Source organism: Oncorhynchus kisutch, linkage group LG6, assembly GCF_002021735.2.
Source record: "Oncorhynchus kisutch isolate 150728-3 linkage group LG6, Okis_V2, whole genome shotgun sequence".
NCBI classification, from domain to species: Eukaryota; Metazoa; Chordata; class Actinopteri; order Salmoniformes; family Salmonidae; genus Oncorhynchus; species Oncorhynchus kisutch.
In genome coordinates, this window is record NC_034179.2 from 76,508,741 (window position 1) to 76,532,077 (window position 23,337).

Below are 23,337 nucleotides of genomic sequence, written 5' to 3' on the forward strand. Positions count from 1 at the left end.
AATGTCTGGCTGTAGCCTACTTAACGTAAACCTTAAAGTATTGCACATTTAAAAAAGACAAAAAATTCACTGAAGGGGGTAACATTTTCCACTCAAATTGAAAGGTTTCCATGTCAAAAGCAACACTCTGGCTTGAAGTCATTTTCAAAGCCCCAACAGCGAAGTTCAGTTCAGAGTACTGTGGATACCTTTTCCACATTGAGTAGCAGCAGTTATTTGTGTTTGACTACTACCAAGGGCCCTGCCCTGCTCTCCACACTACTCTCAGTATGGCCTACAGCCACAGCCAGCAGACCCTCACAAGAATCTCAGGACACACACACACACACCCTTTCTGTGTTTGCTCATAGCTGCTAGTCTTCCTCAGAGTTCATGTAAGGTAAAGATATGTTATATTATGCGTATAGATTTTCCACCACTGGCCAGGGCCCAACTTCCTGCTCTGAGGAGAGAGTTACAGTGCTTTGTTCCCAGGGCGATAGCGAATCCTCGCTGGACCGGGTGGCCAAACAGCACAGACAGAGTGACAGAGAAACAGACAGAGAGAGCGAGACAGAGACAGACAGACAGACAGACAGACAGACAGACAGACAGACAGACAGACAGACAGACAGACAGACAGACAGACAGACAGACAGACAGACAGACAGACAGACAGACAGACAGACAGACAGACAGACAGACAGACAGACAGACAGACAGACAGACAGACAGACAGAGCTAGAGAGAGAGAGAAGGAAAGAGAGAGAGAAAAAAGAAAGAAAGAAAGAAAGAAAGAAAGAAAGGAGAAACTGAGACCAACAGATGTGCAGCCTTGCCAGCCTAAGATACTGATATTGTTGTTTATGATCCCTGTCTCTCCAACTTCTAATTTTCCTTTTACCTTTTGTTTTTTTTCAACTCTTGAAATAAGGTTACAAGTGCTTTTGTTACAGCTTGACTTGAGGATTTGTTAGCATCCAAACGGCAATGCTCCACCACCCGTCCCCAAGACAGGAAAACTCCTTCCCTCCAAGTTTAACCCATTAAATGCTCCATTTAACCCGGTGTAGATCATTCTCATTCCTGATTAAAATATGTAAGCAAAACATATTGTTTACTTCGATGTACACTTTTAGTTATAAAGTGATCATTTTCAGATTGGTAATCTTATCCAGGATCAGAGTTCCAACTCACGGCTGCATTCATCACACCCTAGGCTAGAAAAACAAAACCGATTCTATTTCAACATACTAACTCAATGAGGTATAACAAACAGGAAAAACGATTAAATTAGTGTCATTAATTGAGCCAAAACCCACAAATCAACTTTCACCTTGATTCACCTGATCATCAGAAAGAGTTGCAAAATGGCAACATTACATGAGAACAATATGTGATGTCATTGGGTGACGTCTTCACTTTACAACTACCCTAAACTTCCCCCCTCGCCCAACCACCACCACTCCCCACATTCATTGTTGTGAGATGAGGTATTTTGCAGTTGTCTGCTAATGTACATAATTGTCTCTTCAGCCACAGCCAGGTGCAGGGAGAAGTGCTAATGCAGTATGTTTCCACAGTCAGATTTGGGGAGGTTAGGGAGTGAAGTGCCATATGGGTTAGGAGTCAGTCGAGGAGCTGGCACACATGGTACGCTGGCAACACAACAGCCCCCCTCCACCCCACCAACACCACCTCCCCAATCATCACTCTGGTCTAGTGGTGCTGGCTGTGATTTTGACGGTCGGCACCAGACTGACAAGGGAGAGTCAAGAATGCACACCTGCGCCTCGTGCTTAAGTGTGTGCAGGTGTGGGAAGTGTTTGAGCGTGTGTGTTTGCCGGTGTATGTGTCCATTAATGCATAATGCATAAAGCCTGAGAGGGTTTGAATGTGCATGTATGTGTGTCTGTTTTCACTCACATACTGTACGTGTGTGTTTTGGATGGGTGTGTTGAAATAGATGTGGAGATATTACCGATTCAGAGGTAAAATTGTGCCATATTTGTGTGAGCTTGTGCATGCTTGGTTATGAGTGTGTTTGTGTCTGGTAGGGAAAGAGAGTGAGCAAGAGGGAGGAAGAGGGGTAGATAGATTTCAGATTTCATACAGATGAATCCAGCAGCAATGTAATGAGGGGTCTATATATTTAGATCAGTGGGAGTTGAGGTCAGTGACCAGACTGCGGTCCCCACCTCCATAACAAACAACAGGCCCTACTGTAGTGACCTTCAGTGGGGTGTCAATGAGCAGCAGCAGAGACCTGTGACATGCCAAAACAATGGATCTTCATGCTCTTTCTCATATTACCAATCACACACTTGATGTGAAGTTTATGCTCCGTATGAGACAAACAAACCCAAAACATTTTGAGGTATTTGATATTAAGAGCACATCCACCAGCTTTTATAAATAACTTATAAATCCATTACAGCACTACTACTGATAGACTTGGGACACAGGAGTCTACATTTCTGTCTAGAACAGACTCCCTCCGTGTTGTTAAGCTCCATACAATCCCCTCAATTCTGAATTGTGTGGCACTTTTCAATTCAAACACTGCCATTACACCCCACTACAGACCTAGTGGAGTGTAACAGAGTGCTAGTGGGTGAGGTCTGCATATCTCACCGATGCCCTCTGAGATAGGGCCCATCAGGCAAAAACACTAGGACTTATCATCTCCCCCACACTAACACTCCACAGGGGATGGGTAGAGAACAGAGAGAATGTTGCATGGTGAGAAATAAATGGCAAAGGAAATAAGACCAACATACTGTAGACCTTTTTAACTGTCAAAACACACCATGGCATGCCTATCTCTGCAAACCCAAGCAGCCACACCCTCTCTTACACAAATACCACCAACCTCACCATATCCTCTCACTTCCAGACAAACTAGTTGTCAGACAGTCAGTGGTCTAAATATTAGATAATAGGTGATAATAGGTGATAATAGGTGATAATAGGTGATAATAGGTGCTCCACTCTTTAGATTCATGACTAATCATGGAAAGCACATACTGTACCAACGTGTCAGTCCATCCCAAGCAGCTGCCTTATTGCCCACAGCTCCTACAGAGCTGGGATCCTTCCCTCCATCCCTCTGTTGATTTGCATGGGAAAGCCACATTTTCACTTTAGCCCCTTCTCTCTCCCATATTGTACAGACGTATTTGTGTGTGCCTATGTATATTCTAGCTCAATTATGTCATTTGTGCTTGTGTGTGTGTGTGTGTGTGTGTGTGTGTGTGTGTGTGTGTGTGTGTGTGTGTGTGTGTGTGTGTGTGTGTGTGTGTGTGTGTGTGTGTGTGTGTGTGTGTGTGTGTGTGTGTGTGTGTTCCGTAGCCATGGCAACAGCACAACATATCAGCAACCACGGAACCGCACTGGGGCTAAAGGCATTGCCAGGGTTCTGCCAAAGCATAATCCATGCCAGGGGTGACATGAGCGAAGGGAAAGGCAGGAGGGTGGAGACGGCAGTGCGGCGCATGCATGCGCGCGCACACACACACACCACTCTCTCTGCACACACACTGGATATCCTCCTATTCTTCTTGGCTGGAGACTCCCATGGCAATAGCAATAGGAATCCATTCTCCACGGATGCTAGGACAGCTGTGCAGATACTGAATGAGACTCAGTTGGTTTGGGCTTTTCTGCATGCAGCTTGAGATAAAAACTACATGGTACTTAATTTAAATCTATATTCCCTCTTGCCAAAATACATCCAATTCATCCAGTCTTTGTCTTCCCCATCACACAGTGTACTGAATTCAACATAAAATAGACAGACATTTTTTGGAGATACAACAGTGCCCCCATCATGGACTTACAAAGTCTGATGGAAAATGTTCCAAAAACATTTATCAACAAAACCTTGATATGTCCTTTAAATATTCTTGATATGTTCATTAAATGTTAACAAGTCGGGGCATCTATCGGTCCAGGACACAGTACCTCCTCCCTGAGGAATAGATAACAGCACCAGCCAGCCCATATCTGTGATTACAGAGACCAGGGCTTTGCCACCTCATTGTTTATGGCTGTTTGAATTTGCCAACTCCACCAACCACCAAAGAAGACTTGAGGCCGCCGGTGGTGGTGGTGGTGGCCTGGTAGGAATTAATAAGTAAAGGGAACACAGTGTCCTTGTGAGCGTCTGGCATTGTGGCCTGCCGGTGTCCCCATTACATGATGGGAAAAGAGCCACCCGCTGCCACGAGACACCTACAAGGCCATTGGGGGACTCCGGTTTCACCGTAACTCCAACCTTCAACAAGGGATAGAGGAGGAGAACATAATAATGTTCACATATCCATTAAATTCATTACTGACTTGGGCTGTCTGGAACACAGGGGTTATTATTCTACTGGCTCACTCCAATGGCTATATTCCACACCAATTAGAAAAGCACTATCAGACTACATACATTCATCGCATCATTCTGATTGCCTTTACTGCAGGGCAGGGGGCTGCTCTCTGCACAACTGAACTCAAGCACAGTAATATTATAATTCAAAATATCCGCCATTGAAATTCTATAAAAGTCATGTAAGCCTACTTTTCTTCCCACTGAAATTCTGTGTTTTGGAGCACTACACTTTGGGTATTTGTTTTTGCTCCATAGATTAACCACAGTCAGTGCTGTCCGAGTGCCTCTTAAACATCAGTATAAAACATCATTGCCATTCAGCCTAAAAAATGTGGATCCTGATCCAGTGATAACCACACAGTGGCCTAATCGCATTTGGACGTAGGACGGAAGGTTCTGGTGTGTGTGTGTGTGTGTGTGTGTGTGTGTGTGTGTCTGTGTGTGTGTGTGTGTGTGTGTGTGTGTGTGTGTGTGTGTGTGTGTGTGTGTGTGTGTGTGTGTGTGTGTGTGTGTGTGTGTGTGTGTGTGGTTGGGGAGTGCATGGGGCTGTTTGTATGAGTGTGTATCTTTACTTCAAAAAATCCAACATTTCTGTTTATTCAGACTGTGGTTCCATCAGATTTTAATCCCCTGAACAGCTGTTCCAACTCATTTTCCAGGCCTGGGGAGAAAGAGGGGATAGGACAGGAGGGGGGTGGGGGGGGGGGGGTGAGGAGAGGTTAGAGGAGGGGAGGGGTGAGGAGAGGTTGGAAGGAGACGGGTGAGGAGAGTAGGAGGGAGTGGAGGACAGGAGGGGAGAGGAGAGGAGAGGAAGGGGATGGGTGAGGAGAGTTTGTAAGGCCACCTCACAAAATGTCTACCTGGAGGTTTCAGTGGAATATGTTTAAATTCAAAACACCATGCCAGATAACAAATGATAATGACATAGATGATATGTGTCTATCTTCATGCAGCAACACACAGTAATACATACTCATTTAGGCCTAACCTAATTTAGGATCATTTAGGGCAGTTGATTAAGCCACAAATGTAGGCATGAAGGTAATTAAGAAAAAGGTGAATTATTTAATGATCTGCAATACAAAGATGACTTGCAACAAGAAATATGTTCCTTAGGACTAAATTGTTTCAAAATATTACAGATATCTGTTTAGTCTTTCTGTCTCAAATATGCATGCAAATAATGGGTTAATGGTAAAACATGTTGGGCTTGCCACTCAAGGGTTAATTGCATGAAAATGGGAAAAGCAAGATACATTTTCAAGGCAACAAGTTTGCAAATTTTAGATGACATCCTGAAATTATGTGACTTACTTTTGCTAAACATTAGGCCTATCTGCTTGAATAGACGGCTAGTAGGCTACTTTCAGCCAATCGGTGCTGCGGGGCTACAAACTGCAGAAATTAGGCCCATAACGAAACTGTATTAAATAGCCATCTTGTTCTTTCTCCGCAGTTAACTTTTGGTTTATGTATGTTAAGCTTTTTAAACAACTTAGTAGAACTTTAGGCCGTTGGCAAAAGTGATTGACTAGCAGTGAGTTGTCTAAAAAAAACGGGCCAATATATTTTTGGACCTTGTGCCCCTACCTTGACTGCTTTTCAACAAAGTCCGAACGTGTGGGAAATACATTTAGCAAATGATGCTTCCTTTCAATAAGATGAATGGTTAAATTAAACGAACGTTTTATCATTTTTAGTATTTAAAAAAAAGTAATATGGGCTACAACATATGGTAACAATGCCTAATAAAATGTATATAACACACATTAAAATATATATGCCTTAAAATAAATAATAGGGCAACACTTACCACTAATGGATTGTTTAGAAGGTGAGTAGTGCAATACTTTAGTGTCGCGAGGGTGTTAAGAGGTGTGAAAAGCATTCCCGCGCAGGGGTCACCGTCCCGCGAGCAGGAGAGCAAAGAGAAGAGGATGTTAAAATGTCGTACGAGTAAGAATAGTATAGGGTGATCACATTTCATTTATTGTATAAACTTGTGAGCATAAACAAAATCATTAGCATAAAGTGGCTTAGGCAAATGCGAAAAGAAAATGGTTATGACCTGGTGGCTTTATGGAAACAAGCCAAGCATGCCATGCTTTTGTGTTATAGCCAAATAATAGTCTATGCCTAACAATGACTATAACAACAACAATAACAATGCCATGTGTATTTTTCAATATCACGGATACTCCACTGTGTAGAGAAGAAAAGTGTTGAATTCTGCCTTACTGATCTAATCTGGTTTGATTAATCGTACCTATGACATAAATGAAAAAGCCCTACACTCTTACAAAAAAAGGGTTCCCAAAAGGATTATTCGGGTGTCCCCATAGGATAATCTTTTTTTGGTTCCAGGTAAAACTATTTTGGGTTCCATGTAGAATCCTCTGTGGAAAGGGTTCTAAATGCAACTCAAGGGGCTGGTACCTGGAACCAGAAGGGTTCTTCAAAGGGTTCTCGACAGCCGAATAACCCTTTTAGGTTCTAGATAGCACCCTTTATTCCAAGAGTGTAGTGCTGCAAGACTGGAAAAGGCAACGCTATCTAAAAACTCAATAGCCTATATCAGCCAGCCACACAACACGGTGAATTTGGTATAGTCTATTTCCATACCTACTGTAGATAACTTTGGTATGGGCTTACATTGTAATGTTTATAACATCATAAAACATGTATGCCCACTAGAAACAACACACGAATAAAGTCTATCTGGACCTCTGAATGCTTTCCATAATATGCCTCTATTTCACCCCATCCATCTCGCCAATCTCCAGAAAGGCTTTTTTCCACTGTTAATAATTTATTCGATTGTTTATATTGTGTTGCCATATCCGAGGTCCACACTCGTTTTTAAATTATTAACCTTAATTAAATAAACAAAAATGTGAGTCTACATCTGCAGACAAGAGGCACATCAGAAGTGAAGGGAATACAGGAGTCTTGGGCTGGGCAGAGAGGCGCAAGCTCCACGCACGCTGGACGAGTGCAATGCACAAAGCTGTTCTCTTGTTGAATATCTCCCTAAAATGCATGAACATACCAAACTCTATACAGTCAATGTATAACTTTAAATAATATAATTATATAGTTTATCCAGTCCAAATTATTTAACCTATAGGCCTTCTTCTGCATATGTGCAGCACGTGCGGAATGTGCAGTCAGTTATGTTGCCAATTCATTTTAATTAACGGACAAAAAAAATCTCTGGCTCTATGCAAGCTTCATTTTCTTTTCATACTGCCGCTTTAGTAAAAATATTACATTTATCAATTCCAGAAACCCTGGAAATAAATATGCAGTAGCAAATTAAGCTATATGTGTATAGGCCTTCCAAAAGCTCAATGCTAAACTGTTGGAGAGAAAAGTTCGCGCCTACATAGAGATTCCTCTCTGTGCATCTGATAAAGTCCCATTCCATCATTTCTAAATATGTGGGCCTATTTTCTTTCTCAGTAAAATTTCATTTAGACCCGTGTGGCCTAAAAAAGTACAAGACACTCTCTTCCAATAGATATCCACTTCTAAAAAAGTATTAAAATCAGCTTTGTCTTGCTTCTGTCAATCAGGGAATAGAACAGAGAACAACATATGATCATTCTACAGTTTTAAATGAAAACAGACTACTGGCCGTGCCTGCAACTGAGAAAAACACCCTCTCTGCTTCCGTAACAGGAGTCAGAGGCATGGAAGTCAAATTGTTTTAATACAACACTGTAAAATCAGGAATGAATTACACATCACACAGGCCTTGGCAGTCTACTGTCCAGTGAAACCAAGGGATAAACAAGTTTGCTTTATAGGAATAGATTTCCAACAGTTATGCCACTGGTTAGGAGAGTCATACAATTGCAGATAATATCAACAACCATTCTATTTTGGACGCAGAAAAAGGCATGGTTTTTTAAAGAATCCATAAAGAACAAAACATCGACACAGAAATGCATAGAAAGAAGTGAAGCAGACCACTACAATGTTTTTGCAGAACCAGGAATGTATTGATGCAGAGAGTTAAATGATGGGTGCCTCACGATTCAGTTTAGGCCAAGGAACTTTGTAGGTTTATATTATGTGGATTATATTGCTAAAATATGTTAAATATTTCAGTCAGTGGGCTCAAAAACCCCTGTTGTATGTCACATTTATCTGTGAACATATACTGTTGACAGTACAACTTCAAGCAGAGCTTTCTCTGGTGTTTCCCTCCAAGTTACTTTGCCAAGCTAAGGAAAATTCCAGTTCCAAGAGTAATGATATTGCACATAAGTCATAAATGAATAGTTACTGAACCTCATAGATTTAGGGTTCTTGGTGAGTCAAAAAAAGTTAAGAAATGATGTGTGACATTTGGTCATTTTAGAATCGAGCCTGACCTTAAATCACTGTTCATTTGACAGAGAAGTTATAGGACTATTACTAATACACAAGATGTTTTCAAAGTAAACACATCCATAAACTAAATAACTAACTGTTTAAGTTATCTTATGACTGTGCAATGCACTGTTTTGTTACAATCCATTGACCACATCTCAGGCACCATAATACTTGTTAACACTCTCTTTCCTCCAGGACAAATAGACTATCATTTCATAAAATAGAAAAAGAGAAGCTTTCTATATATTTTCCAAAAATTATTGATTTAAAAAAAGTAGATGTAGATTCTGAGACTGTTACCTGATCAACTCTCCAGTTTTAACAAATACAATATATCAAAATTTAATGAGCATATTGAACAATAATTTATTTAGTTATATTATATAGCAAGAGATTCTATATTGCTTTACAAAAGTACATTTTATTTGGGTAGGACCTTATCAATTACCAATTAGTGCCAATAAGCTGTTCAACTCATAAAGCTATCTGCCCAACTGTCCTCAGAAATGTGGAATATTGCATGTGGAAGTACAAGAGTAATTCCCTATTGAATATGAGTGAACTTTACAATGCATGGTGTATGTATACCAAATATACCAGGTTGTGGGGTCTGGACATCCACTGTATAGTTGAAAGTAGGTTATACATTTAGGGAAAAGCAGCACAGAGTAAAACATCAGAGGTAGGTTTCTTATTCAAAGTTATGGAATATTTATTGGCTGTAAATTGTGGGATGGTTGTTTTACTATGAACATAAATGGTCAAGAGTTTATAATAGCAGATTAAATACAGTATTTGTGCTAGGTACAGTGGACCAGAGTCGCTAAAATAAGTTAATATCAACTGGGCATGATCAGAACATTGAAAATAATCCTTATGGCGCATATATGCAGTGAGATACTCGTGCGTAAAATAGTCTAAACATTATATTCCCGAACATTTACTTTCACTAAATAGGTACGTTATGTTAATCAGAATCGAGCACGGTTGACAAGTGTAGGCTACTGTAGAACTGGCGGCAGCACACACCGACCTAAAGTCCTCGACTGTCACAGATTCAACCGTTAGCGGATAAAGCTTTTTGACGGCCCACGCTTCCACATGTAGCCTCTCTCACTGCCAAGCGTTTGCGAGATCAACATTTTGGAAAATGTCAATGTAAGACCATCCATCACATGTAACACAAAACTTCAAGTCCAGTTTTCTACATTCACTCCTTTCTCCTCCTCCACTTCTCCCCTCCTTTTATATTAAATAGATTCGGGAGGAGCGCCATTTTCTCTACAAAACCATGTGTAATGAAACGCATAAGAAAGCCCTTCGAAGAAATGCCATCTAAGAAGGAAAAGTGTCAGAGATACAAGATAAATGCTATCAGAAAGAAACAGAGAGTAACAAATACGCTCAAATTAAACTATTACATAGTTGCAAATGGTGGGAGCACTAATCTAACCCGCAACACCGACTGTATACTAAGCAATAACAATGAAATAATGGCATTTACCTGTGTCAAGCAGTACGGGGAGTACATGGTTATTTTTAGAAATGAAAATTGGAGAGCTTATTTAAATTGGATGGAAGTTCGCTGTAGTGCTGCATTGCAATCGCTCGCCGTCCTGTTTCGCTCACTCCATGCTGTACTGTAACCCCGCCTAGAAGGCTGAAAGTGAAAGCTTACACAAACTTTTGGGGGAAAAAAGTTTTGTCTCCCACCCTCTTCCACCGATTCTCCTTTCGTGCGCACGGATATTTTGGGTGGGGATTGATCAGGGGCGACGGTGTTTGCTATACAACATAATATCATTAACACGAATCTCCCAATTTCGTAAATAATGCGGCGGCACACTTCTGCTTAATCCGGTCGTTTCAGCTCGTACTCAGTAACCATGCATAATGACAATACACCGTTCTCTTTCTTTAGGGTAACAAATATGTTATTACGAGGGTTAAATGAATAGGAACGCCGAATGCGTAATATCCAGCGTTTTATCAGTACGACGTGTATAGAGTAGACTATATCCTAAACGAGAAGGTAAAATGCTTTACAGAAGGTCCTCCAGTCTGAGCATTGTATTTTGCAATGAGCTAAACATTTGCTATAGCTACGATGTGATTTTGTTTGGATGTGTTTTCTATGAAATATTATTATAGGCTTATAGGCGTACCAGTTAGTAAAGTCCATGCAATCATAAGAATATGATTGCTTTAAGGTCAAAGGTGATGCTTCATATGGGGCCTATGGCCGAAAATAAAGACATATAATGTTGATAAATAATGACTTGATATTAAGAGATTGACTTAAAATATTGGAAATGTGATTTGTTTTCCATCTGAGAAAGGAGAAGGTAGAGGAAACATTTAATGAGATTGGAAATGAACGATTGGTTGGGATTAATTTTATCTAGACCCATGTAAATTTTACTCTAGCTATGTAAATGAATGGGTATACCTACAATAGTATGACATTGTTATTACACTACAGTTACACTGCCTCTGCATAAATTAGTTTGTGAAACAAATGTAAAAAAATATTTGTCATTGTTCTGCACATTTTGTGTTACTTCTATGTGTTACCCCTGATACAAAGGCACTTTCAGCATGTTGACTGAATTTCAGTGCACACTTCCAGCCCAGGCCGATGTACAAGTAAGACATTTCATTGCAGAGTGTATAGAACACTATCAGACATCAGGTCCAGACTGAAACCTATAATGGTGACTACAGTTGAAACAGCAGAGCCGCACGGTTGCTCTGGCTTGGGACATTTACTACAATGAAGTTGACTTGAAACTGAAAAACAGCCCAACCTGAGGACTGCTTGACAACAACATACTGTATGCTACCAAAACAAGATTAGTGTCCCAAGTAAGGAGGAGTGTATTAGAAAACACAGAATATTGGTCATACTGAGAACAATTTACAGAGGCATGTACCCTCTCACAGACAAAGTCTTTCTCTCACTTCAATTAAATTCAAAGGGCTTTATTGGCATGGGAAACATATGTTTACATCACACACACACACACACACACACACACACACACACACACACACACACACACACACACACACACACACACACACACACACACACACACACACACACACACACACACACACACACACACACACATGCACGCTTTTCATAAAGTAATAAAACAAGTTTTGGACCAGGTCCTAAGTGTGGTATAGTGTTGTGGGGGTAAAGTCATTGTGGAGCTGAAATTTTGATCAGACCACTGGAGTCCCTCAGATTTATGAGGCCTACTGCTTGTGCATTTACACCGCAAGCCTCTGCAGGAGAAACAAAGAGATCTGGGCTCTGTGTGGCCAATTATACTGCACACAACCAGGGGAGCCAGAGACTGAGGGAGGGAGAGATATAGAGAGAGGGAGGGAGGGAGGGAGGGAGGGAGGGAGGGAGGGAGGGAGGGAGGGAGGGAGGGAGGGAGGGAGGGAGGGAGGGAGGGAGGGAGGGAGGGAGGGAGGGAGGGAGGGAGGAGGGAGGAGGGAGGGAGGGAGGGAGGGAGGGAGGAGGAGGGAGGGAGGATATGGAGAGAGACAGAGAGGGAGGGAGGGATATAGAGAGATATAGAGAGACAGGGAGGGAGGGAGGGAGGGAGGGAGGGAGGGAGGGAGGGAGGGAGGGAGGGAGGGAGGGAGGGAGGGAGGGAGGGAGGGAGGGAGGGAGGGAGGGAGGGAGGGAGGGAGGGAGGGAGGGAGGGAGGGAGGGAGGGAGGATATGGAGAGAGACAGAGAGGGAGGGAGGGATATAGAGAGATATAGAGAGACAGGGAGGGAGGGAGACAGGGAGGGAGGGAGACAGGGAGGGAGGGAGGGAGGGAGGGAGGGAGGAGGGAGGGAGGGGAGGGAGGGAGGGAGGGAGGGAGGGAGGGAGGGAGGGAGGGAGGGAGGGAGGGAGGGAGGGATATGGAGAGAGACAGAGAGGGAGGGAGGGATATAGAGAGATATAGAGAGACAGGGAGGGAGGGAGACAGGGAGGGAGACAGGGAGGGAGACAGGGAGGGAGGGAGGGATATGGAGAGAGACAGAGAGGGAGGGAGGGATATAGAGAGATATAGAGAGACAGGGAGGGAGGGAGACAGGGAGGGAGACAGGGAGGGAGACAGGGAGGGAGACAGGGAGGGAGGGAGGGAGACAGGGAGGGAGGGAGGGAGGGAGGGAGGGAGGGAGGGAGGGAGGGAGGGAGGGAGGGAGGGAGGGAGGGAGGGAGGGAGGGAGGGAGGGAGGGAGGGAGGGAGGGAGGGATATGGAGAGAGACAGAGAGGGAGGGAGGGATATAGAGAGATATAGAGAGACAGGGAGGGAGGGAGACAGGGAGGGAGGGAGACAGGGAGGGAGACAGGGAGGGAGACAGGGAGGGAGGGAGGGATATGGAGAGACAGAGAGGGAGGGAGGGATATAGAGAGATATAGAGAGACAGGGAGGGAGGGAGACAGGGAGGGAGACAGGGAGGGAGGGAGGGAGGGAGGGAGGGAGGGAGGGAGGGAGGGAGGGAGGGAGGGAGGGAGGGAGGGAGGGAGGGAGGGAGGGAGGGAGGGAGGGAGGGAGGGAGGGAGGGAGGGAGGGAGGGAGGGAGGGAGGGAGGGGAAAGTGTGTGGTCAGGGGTTTGTGCAGACCACATAACTGTAACCTCCCCTTCTCACCACACAAGGTCATGCTCACAGCATTCCATACCGGTTGATTTCATCCGTGAATATGAAATGACTGAAATGACAAACGTTACCTTGATATTTCAGAGTGGGACTTTCAGAGTGACAAACATACACATAATTTGGGCAGTTGTGTAACAGCAGGTGGAATGAATCCTGTTCCCAAGTTGTAGTCTCTGTCTAACTCAGTGTGTATTCATGGAAGTTCTCTCTCTCTCTCTTTCTCTCTCTGAAGTCATAAAAAGCACACAGGACCACAAAAGTGAAAGGTTACAGAGAGTGGGTTTCGAAGGGGATCAAAAACTGTTTTCCTCCTTTATAGAGTTGAGTTGACTGCAACACACGCAAACACTCATCCAGCATCGCTCCTTAAATGAGCCCCACATTTAGTGGTCTATGGGAGTAAATCGCTCATTAAGTAACACATGGTAGAGCCATATGCTATGGTTGTTGAGTCTCTCCTTTTCACACGATGGAATATACATATTTGCTGTGCTACAACACTCATTGTGGTAAAGTCAATCATGGATTTGCTGTTATAATGAAGTACTGTAGCAGCATCTGCAAGGGTTGTTTTGTATACCACGGACACACAGAATCTATGGAACAACTCAAATACACGACTCAGAAGTTACGCACAGAATTCACAGGGTTCAAAGTTTGTGCTCTAAGATTAGGATCCCAACCAATGACTCCCTCATATATGAAGACAAAATGGACAGACAGAGGACTCTGAGGTAGCTGGAGTGGTGATGTGTCATGGTAGCCATGCGATGTGTGGGGCATAACCTCCCTATGAGGAGGTGAGTACAGATACCCTTCTCTGGATGGCCTTGAACTCACTGGCCCTGATATCTAATATGGTCATATTAATGCTTCTCCCCTCTCCAACTTCTCCACCAACCATGATACTCAATTACCTCCCATTATGGCTCATTTCTGTACCCCGGGACACACAATACACTGTAGCAACCCAGATTCTCTATAACTTGGCAAAAGGCTTTAGCTGGAAACAAAGAGTAGAAAACTGGCTCCCACCTCATTAACAATCACATTTTCAGTCATCCACAGACTCCCACTCCCCCGATCCCGCAATTCTCTTTTTATTACCATTTCATTTCAGGCCGATCACTGTAAATCCAATGCGCTCGCTGGGTGGAATTTTTAAAGCTGCATGTTTTTTTCAACTGTGTATAGTTTTCTAGTTTTTTTTTGGTCCTTTTTTCATTTTATACAACTCTGCATGCTGCACATTATCGTTATAATTTTCTTTCCCACGAGGGAAGGGCGCTTCGGCGTAGTTGCAAGGCCTTTTTCTTAAAGTGTGTGTGGAAATAATGATTGTAATGGTTTGCAGCTGAGGAGAGGGAGCTGTGAGTGACATTATGATTGTGGTGTAATTACCAAGAGCATGAAAGCAGACCATCAGTCAGAATAATGACTAATGACTCAAATAACACATTAAATAATCATAATAATAACAATAATAATGCATACCCTGTAGGAATCTGATACTACAAAGCATTCAGGCATCCCAGGACCTCTGGAGGGGTCTTCATTCACCAGAAAGGTTTCGGTGGCCTGAAACGTAACACAACAGTCATTCATAGTATCAATGCATTTACCATCCTTTAAACAACTCCTTAACCTATACAACACACAACAGTCATTCATAGTATCAATGCATTTACCATCCTTTAAACAACTCCTTAACCTATACAACACACAACACAACATCATTTTAAATTGAATAATAATAACATAATTATAATATTATTGCTATTGTGTATTTATTAATTATTAATTATTATTATTGTTCTTGTAATTATTATTATTACTATTGTTATTATTATTGGTCAGAAATGATGTGCCAATTACAGTTTAGTCAAGCAACATCAGCATCCTGTACAGAACCTCTAATGGTAAATCCCTACCCCTCTTATACTCACACACAAAGCATGATTCATAATGTGCACTAGCCAACTCATATATGATGCAGGCCTGAACTCCGGTGCTAGAACCAGAATGGAGACCAGACCGTTTCAGCTGCTTTTGGATCACACCACACAATACACACTGACACAATGGCATTTCCTGTCCCTGGTTGTCACCTGGTGACTTCTCCCACAGCGGTGACTGATTCAGCACAAAACATTCACACGGGGCATACATTCACTGATCGATGCAGCAAAGGTATTTTTCTAAGTGTTGTTTCCTTTCAGCACAGTTCATTTGTATGCTGTGGAACACACCAGCTGGGCCTTGAGCGCTGAATGAGCATCCATTCCAATTCTGCCGTCAATTGAGGCAGGCCAGCCCAGACAACATAGCTGGGAGGAAACCTTGGTATGGAGAGCTAGGGGAAAATCCTATTTTCCAGAACCTTAAATTCTGATTTCTCAAGTTTCACAAAACAGGAACAAACACTGTTCAAAGCCAACTCTGAATGCATGCTACTCTTAACTTGTACCTGGTAAACATACACTATATACACAAAAAACACACACACACACACACACACACACACACACACACACACACACACACACACACACACACACACACACACACACACACACACACACACACACACACACACACACACACACACACACACACAGGAACAATACTTGAAGGAATACTTACACACACAGACACATGCATAAACACACAACACTATAATAAGTCCCAGACTTTGGCTAACCAAGCTGTGGCTAGAAACACAGGCTATTCATATCCCACCCAATGAGAGGTTAGCACTCTTGTCTTTTCCCTTTCCCTTTTAACACTGAAGGGGCATCTGTGCCTGTGTGTGTGTTGGTGTGTTTGTGTACGCTGTATAAACTAATCATTTAATGCAAATCCATTGCTTACTTTTGTATGTTTACTCTTCAAGTTAGATTTCCGAATAAGAAATGTGAGTGCAAGTCATCCAGAAGAACCGAAAACTCAAATGAGACGATTCATGACGTTCGGCTTCAACAACCATGTTCGTACCGGCCATCATTGATATACATGGAGGAGAACAGAGTGAAACCATAAAAGAGTTGTTCCATTACAAGAAATGCTCTTTCTCAGCTCTTCAAAGGTTGTTAAAGACCAAGGTTCATCTGTAGTATGTCCTTTACTCTTCTAATGGACATATCGTCCTAACAAAGGCATTTACAGTAGTAGTTCTGCTTGCCACATATTGGCTATTGCTGTGATAATGATACCGGTCTCTTCATCAGAGAAAGAGGCTTATTCTCAGGCCTGAGGGTGTTACAGTACTAAAAGCAGTTGGATTGACCAGTGGTTTGCTGAAAGGAGGGAGGAATTAAGGGGTGGAAGGATGAAGGGATAGCAGAGTTAAACCTCTCCCTCTCTGCTGCATGGATTTTTTCACACTTGAAAAGGGGCATCATTTGTTTGAGGCGGCACTGATTGTTTGATGTAGCTCCCTGTAGCACTGGCCCCCTTTTCCCTTTTCTCTGTGTTTTTATGGAGCATGTTGTCAATTATATATGCCACCCTTTTTCTATATATATGTAACATATGCCTGGTCCATATGGCCACAGCCTTGAGGGAAAATAGTATCAAGGCCTCACTTAATTAACACTTAAAAAGCTACAAAAAATGACTTGATGTCTGTGATTGAGTGACCTAGATGTGCTGTTTTACAGAATTCAAATGTTCATCAAATGCAATTGATTGAGATTTGATCTCTTAACATTCCCATGTTTGGTGAACACTGAATGCTCAACGTAACTGTGTGGGTTTGGCCAGCAACTAAAACAAAAGCAGAAATACTTTATTTTCCATGCCACAGACACATAGTCTCTCTCATCAAAATGATATACAGTCAGGTCCATAACTATTGGCACCCTGAGCTATGTGGCATGGTCAAAAAAATGTGGAAATTATATTATTTTATACTAATTACTCAGAGAAAGATATTTAGTAATACAAATCTCAAAATTGTAGGAAAAAATATGAAATTCCCTTAAGTTGATGACTTTTTGCAAATCCAATCAGTTTTCCACATTGATTCAACTCAATCACATTGAATTATTTTGTTTAAATGACATGGAAACAACGTTGATTCAACCAGGTTTTGCCCAGTGGGTAGCACCGCCTGGAGATTGAGAAACGCCATCGGCCCTTGGATTAGAACCGGTTCTATGGTCAGATGACATGACATTGTAATGGCCATCTCAGTGTTTGGACTTGAACCCCATTGGAAACCTGTGGTTTGAATTGAAGAGGGCAGTCCATAAGAGCAGACGAAAGATATGAAGGATCTGGAAAGATTCTGTATGGAGGAATGGTCTAAAATCCCTCCCAACGTATTCTCCGTCTCATAAAACTTTTTAGGAAAACAAGGGAAGGGTTCTAGAGTATTGAAAACAAGGGAAGGGTTCTAGAGTATTGAAAACAAGGAATCCAATCATTTTGATCCCTATCTTTTTCTGATTTTTTAAACATCTTTCTCTGAGCAATTGTATTAGTATACAATATTGCTCAGTATTTGTATTATTTATTTTATACAGTCATTTTTGCTCATCTTGATCAAGGGTGCCAATAATTATGGACCTGACTGTATGTATGGGGGTTGCCCCACTTGGCATCTTTTCATGGCACAGGATAAATTAAAACATATACTCTCTCTCTCTCTCTCTCTCTCTCTCTCTCTCTCTCGCTCTCTCTCTCTCTCTCTCTCTCTCTCTCTCTCTCTCTCTCTCTCTCTCTCTCTCTCTCACACACACACACACATTATAAATGCATATACTCTCTCTCTCTCTCTCTCTCTCTCTCTGTCTCTCTCTCTCTCTCTCTCTCTCTCTCTCTCTCTCTCTCTCTCTCTCTCTCTCTCACACACACACACACACATTATAAATGCACCTAACTTCCCGTACTAATTTCCAAACCAGTCTTTCTGGCCTCACAACAATCCATAAGAACAGTCATCTCCATTATTGATCAGACAGTGATCATCATCGTTATCACTCCTCATCCCCACTGGACATTGTCATCAATAGTGCCAGTTAGTTTTCTACAGCATCACTGATATCCTCCCAGTCCCACTCAGTGGCTGCATGGGGCTTCATTGTATACTCGCTAACAAGCTAACAAACCTGTGCAGATCAAATAGAGGACAGGGAGGGGGAACTTGTTTGTTAAAACATGTGGGGGAGAAATATGAAAGGAGAAATGTACGTTGTGTGAGTTCACGCCAGAGCCCCCTCAGGGAAAAATTCTGGAAAAATGTGATATTTTACACCTGCATCTCAGGAGGTGAGGAGTAGGGGGGGAGGGGGGGGGGGGTAATAATTAGAAGGGTGTGTGTAGGATTGGAGATTGCTTATTGTTGCAGGGCTGTTTGGGGTTTGCCTTTGGTTCTTTCTCTTGCATTCCATTTTAAGTCTGAGGTGTGGATAATGTATTTGATGCAAGTCTATTATGTTTGCTCAACCTGGTTCTAAATACAGAAGAAACATAGAAATATTAAATATGCAAATACAACTCGACTGATAAATAGCCTGTGAGCTCAGTTGAATGAATAATGGTGTTGGCTCTAATTCTTCATTAGAGACCCTCAACTGGAGGGCAGGCAAAGACATTTATTGTTGGGACATTCTTTCAAATTAAACTAGGAGGGCAGAAAACCCTGTAAAACAGTTCCAAACTAAATAGAATGAAATGACTCATTAAGTGTTGGTGTGCCGTCTGCATTGGTCATAGTACTAAGGTTGAGTCTGGACTATATTAAACATTTGAGGCAGTATCTTGAATACCATGTAGATGACCTGCTCACAGTCATCTCAATTTGGTTTGACTCTAAAAATACATTATAATGCATATTTAATGTGTGCCCAAGAGAGCAGGACAACAGGTTAGGGAGGGGTGGAAGGTAGCCTAGTAGGTTGACTAGCAGTTAAGAGCATTGGGCCAGTAACCAAAAGGTCGCTGGTTTGAATCCCTAAAATGACTAGGTGAAAAATAGGTGAATAGTCTGTTGATGTGCCCTTGAGCAAGGCACTTAAACCTAATTGCTCCTGTAAGTTGCTCTGGATAAGAATATCTACTAAATGACTAAAATGTAAAAATGGGTGTGATGTGGACATCTTCTTCTCTCTGCAGTGGGCACTGCAAGATGTCTTTAAGGGCTGAGGCTGGCATTCTAAAACAGGGGGCCTCATTCTGTAGAATCAGGATGGCTCAAAATGCAACACAACTTCTGCAGCATATGGACAGCTACCAAAACTTGATCCATGTTCATAGTCTATGTACATAGTCCTCATAGGTTATGGCTCTACTAGTACATACACCCGCAATAACATCTGCTAAACACGTGTACAGTATGTGACTAATAAAATTTGTTTTGAGTCTACCCTAACTGCTAATCTAAGATGACCTTACATGACACCAAACCTATAAAGATGAAATGAGAAACTGACCTCGGATCAGAACTGAGAGACAACTCTCTGCACCCTTTATAGGATCACAACCAGGGGTTAATATGACATATATGCATGCCATCACCACCTCCCAAGTGTTTATTTAACAAAGACAAACCCTAGCATTCATCTGGATTGCAACGCCAATAAGGATATGGTAGCCTCTACACCACAGCTCACAAAAGGGCGAAGGAGGACCCATATACACAGTGAGAGATGACATCACTGGCAGCAACAGCCAAGAGCTGCAGAAAACATATGGCCTGGAAACCGCCTGTTTGATCATCTTGTGGTGAGCTGCTCCCTCTGTACATACACATCAACATCTACAGAGTGGGATATACAATTACCGAACAATTTACACAGCTCCTTGAGATTATGATACAGTACTCCTCCTCATACAAATCACACACATCCTGACCCTGGGCCAGACCATGGAGCACTCCAAAAAAGACAACTTTTAGTGCCTGAGTTAATGGTATTATAGAATACGTAGAAAAGAGAGCATACATTCATTTGTGAAGCATATAAAGCACATGTTATTCTTTAATACATGCATATATTTATGCACTCCTAAAGTACAATATATTCCATAAGTGAAGGACTCAATGAACAGTGTGAGTTTGAAAGATTGCCTTAGCATCCTTAAATACCGATTATGCGTGTTTACATGTGTAGAATATGTTGGGCAGAAATTCTGTCTAGCTTTTCATAAAAAACAAACAACAAATAAACATAATCCCATGTGAGGCCTGTTGTTTTTATATTAAGTTAATGTTGAACTACTTGGACTAGTGCCATTTCAGTTTGCAAGTAAACACATAATTATTCATACAAATCATTTTCCATATTCATGTGCAAATAGAATTGTAGGAATCTATCAGTAACTTCAAGGTTGTATATGTCAGTGGTTCCTCAATAGGCAATGTACACAAAATGGCCAACTGAACTGATCCTATGCAAAGAGATCAAACTAATGATCAAGAACCTGATAGCTAAGTTATAACTCATTAAACAACACTGTCCATGACTAATTTAGAACCTAATAGCAGTCCACTTCTACCCAATATCCCACAACTGGACTACTTTGGGAAAATACACTAAACAAATAAAGGACCAGAATAGATGTCCATTGTGCTTACATTTAATCCGGAGTCAGATAGTTTTACTTGACAGTCTTAGAGACATGATCCACCCCACTGTTTTACCGTGTAAAGATTGTATCAAACTTTGTTTTGGTTTAGGCCTACTTATAGTGCAGCAATATTATCTGCTCTCAAGAAACTCATGTTAAATGTTTCAAGTCATAGAGGAAATTAACCTCTACTGAACTAAACTCTCCATTACAATATCATAACATGCAATCACAAGCAGCATCACAATGACCAGTGCTGTGGACTTGGTGGGCCTAGTTGTTATTAGAATGGCCTTGTGCTCTCCTTACTGCCCTGAATTTAGTGAATAGCCTTTACAGCTATGCGTAAATACGCAGCAGTCGGTAAGAAGTTATACCGGTAGATAATATTTAGCAACAGAGCACGAGAGGAAGGCAGTCTCGCCAATTATCTTCCACAACTAACATTGATTTCAGAAATAAAGTCCAACTCTTAGAGTAACGTCCCCTATAAACTGTAGCCAAAATGCACTTGTAAACCAAAAAGTAAATGCGTCCGTTGACAATTCACATTAGGTGAACTCGGCTTTTATGTTACTGCTTATTCAATTTCTTTCACGTTTGGATTGTGCAACGCTGCCTTGACTTTGTGTGTAATATAGATACATCAAAGTAGACGCTTGATTGGTGGAGTGCCCTGCTCTGCTTGTCAATAAGGGGGCGACAGCATGACCACGAGCTGCAACGACTGGAAGCAGCTCAACTGCCCCGGGAATGTAGCTGAGTGGAGGATAAAGGAAGATAAATTATCCGCGTTATCCTTGTTCAAATATAACCCACTTCCATATATGTTTTACCATAAAATCCTATATAATATCAATATGAGATTGGGTAGTGCAAAGTTAACTTTAATGTACGGTATTACTCCTTAAACCACTCACAAGATAACTTTGGGGTAATCATTAATAGTTTTTGATGTACTAGAGTGATGTTTTTCCTGTTTAAACAAAACATTAAGATGATTACAAGCTTTCAGATACATAAAAGAGCAAATTATTGATTTACACAGCACGTACCATTGTGGAGCAGGGAAATGTGCCAACAGTCTCAAATACCCATTTTCAACTCTAAAAAAGTTCAGCTTCCAAAAAAAGTGTGGGAGAGAGAAAACGACTCGTTTCTTCTGATACCGGAAGCAAAATAACCCTAATACGGGACGGCCTGTGGCCTGGTGAACATTTTTTTAATTGTAGTTTTACTGTTCTCCTCCAACAGGGAAAGGGAAGGGAGACGGCTTATCCAAGTCAACCACTTCCCGGCTTCATTCGGGGTGTTTATGTCCGCTATTCACGCGTGGGACTTCCATGAAAACACGGGCGGCGGTTGTCGGGGCTGTGGGGACTTGCTCTGGTCGCCTGTCAGTGCGCCATCCCTTCCGTCCGCTCTGTTCACCGAATACCCAGTGAGGCAAATCCGTGCACGATGCTAACGTCTCGTCAGCTCCCAAGTAACAGAGCTGAGGTCTCTCTTTGCAAGGAACCGGCAGTAAGTAGACTCTACTTACGCGCTCACAAATCAGCTGTTGCTTCTGTGTGCCTCAATGGAACTCTGTGTTATCCTCATCCTCTGGTCCTCCTAATAAAAAACAATACAAAAATGGAATTCCCTTTGGTTCTTCTTCACTTTTTCTTCAATGCCCATATTTACTCGAGATAAAAAGGAGACAACAACTAGTACCAGATCTGGCACCATGGATGTTGCAAGTTTGGGAGAGAGGTGATACTGGATCATACCACTATGCAAGGCGACTTCACGAGAACGCGCATATGTATACGCTAATCCCTGTACATATGACGAGTGTATTAAATAGTTGGAGTTAACCGCTGTTAAAGTGTAATAAACCCAGAAAAAGTGAAGTGGTGGTCCAGAGCGCGCGGAGGCGCAGCAGTGGATCGCGGCCGGAGAAGCGGAGTGCTGGTGAATTATTAATAAACGGAGCGGTTCACAGTCTGTCGTGCTCAGTGAGTAACCAGGACGGCAGCTGGGGGTTTAGAGGAATTAAATACGGGCTCAGAGTAAACCGTTGACGGCAGGGGATTACCACTCACCGGCTACAGTGTAGAGGCAGAGCGGGAACGCAGGGAGGGAGGGAGAGCAGAGGGGGAGGTGGTATGATAAAATCCAAATCATTTAAACATTGGTCAATGATATAAGCTATAAGTTACAAACCTCTCTTAACGGTATTAGGCCTAGATAACATTTAATCATTATCCAAAACAAATATGTAATCAGTGCACACTGCGTGCAGGGATGTTTCTTGGGTTTTTATATGGATATTTAGGCTAGTCATGCCAGATATACAACGATGAGAATTTG

The 23,337-nt window shown here is 42.2% G+C and overlaps 1 protein-coding gene across 19 annotated transcripts in view; it reads right to left on the minus strand.

The window, feature by feature from the left end:
• LOC109897366 (nuclear factor 1 X-type-like) overlaps positions 1-23,074 on the minus strand; it is a 121,570-nt gene extending 98,496 nt beyond the window's left edge. For 2 of the 19 annotated variants that reach the window (XM_031827633.1, XM_031827635.1), the window contains exon 1: positions 10,242-10,410. In XM_031827633.1, coding sequence (XP_031683493.1) covers positions 10,242-10,268 — 27 coding nt within the window. In that variant the 5' untranslated portion in view covers positions 10,269-10,410. Of the gene's footprint in view, positions 1-6,170; positions 6,207-10,241; positions 10,413-14,907; positions 14,992-22,037 lie in introns of those variants that run through there. The other 17 variants (XM_031827643.1, XM_031827641.1, XM_031827624.1 and 14 more) reach the window with 16 other exon arrangements.
• Between the last annotated feature and the right edge of the window lie 263 nt (positions 23,075-23,337).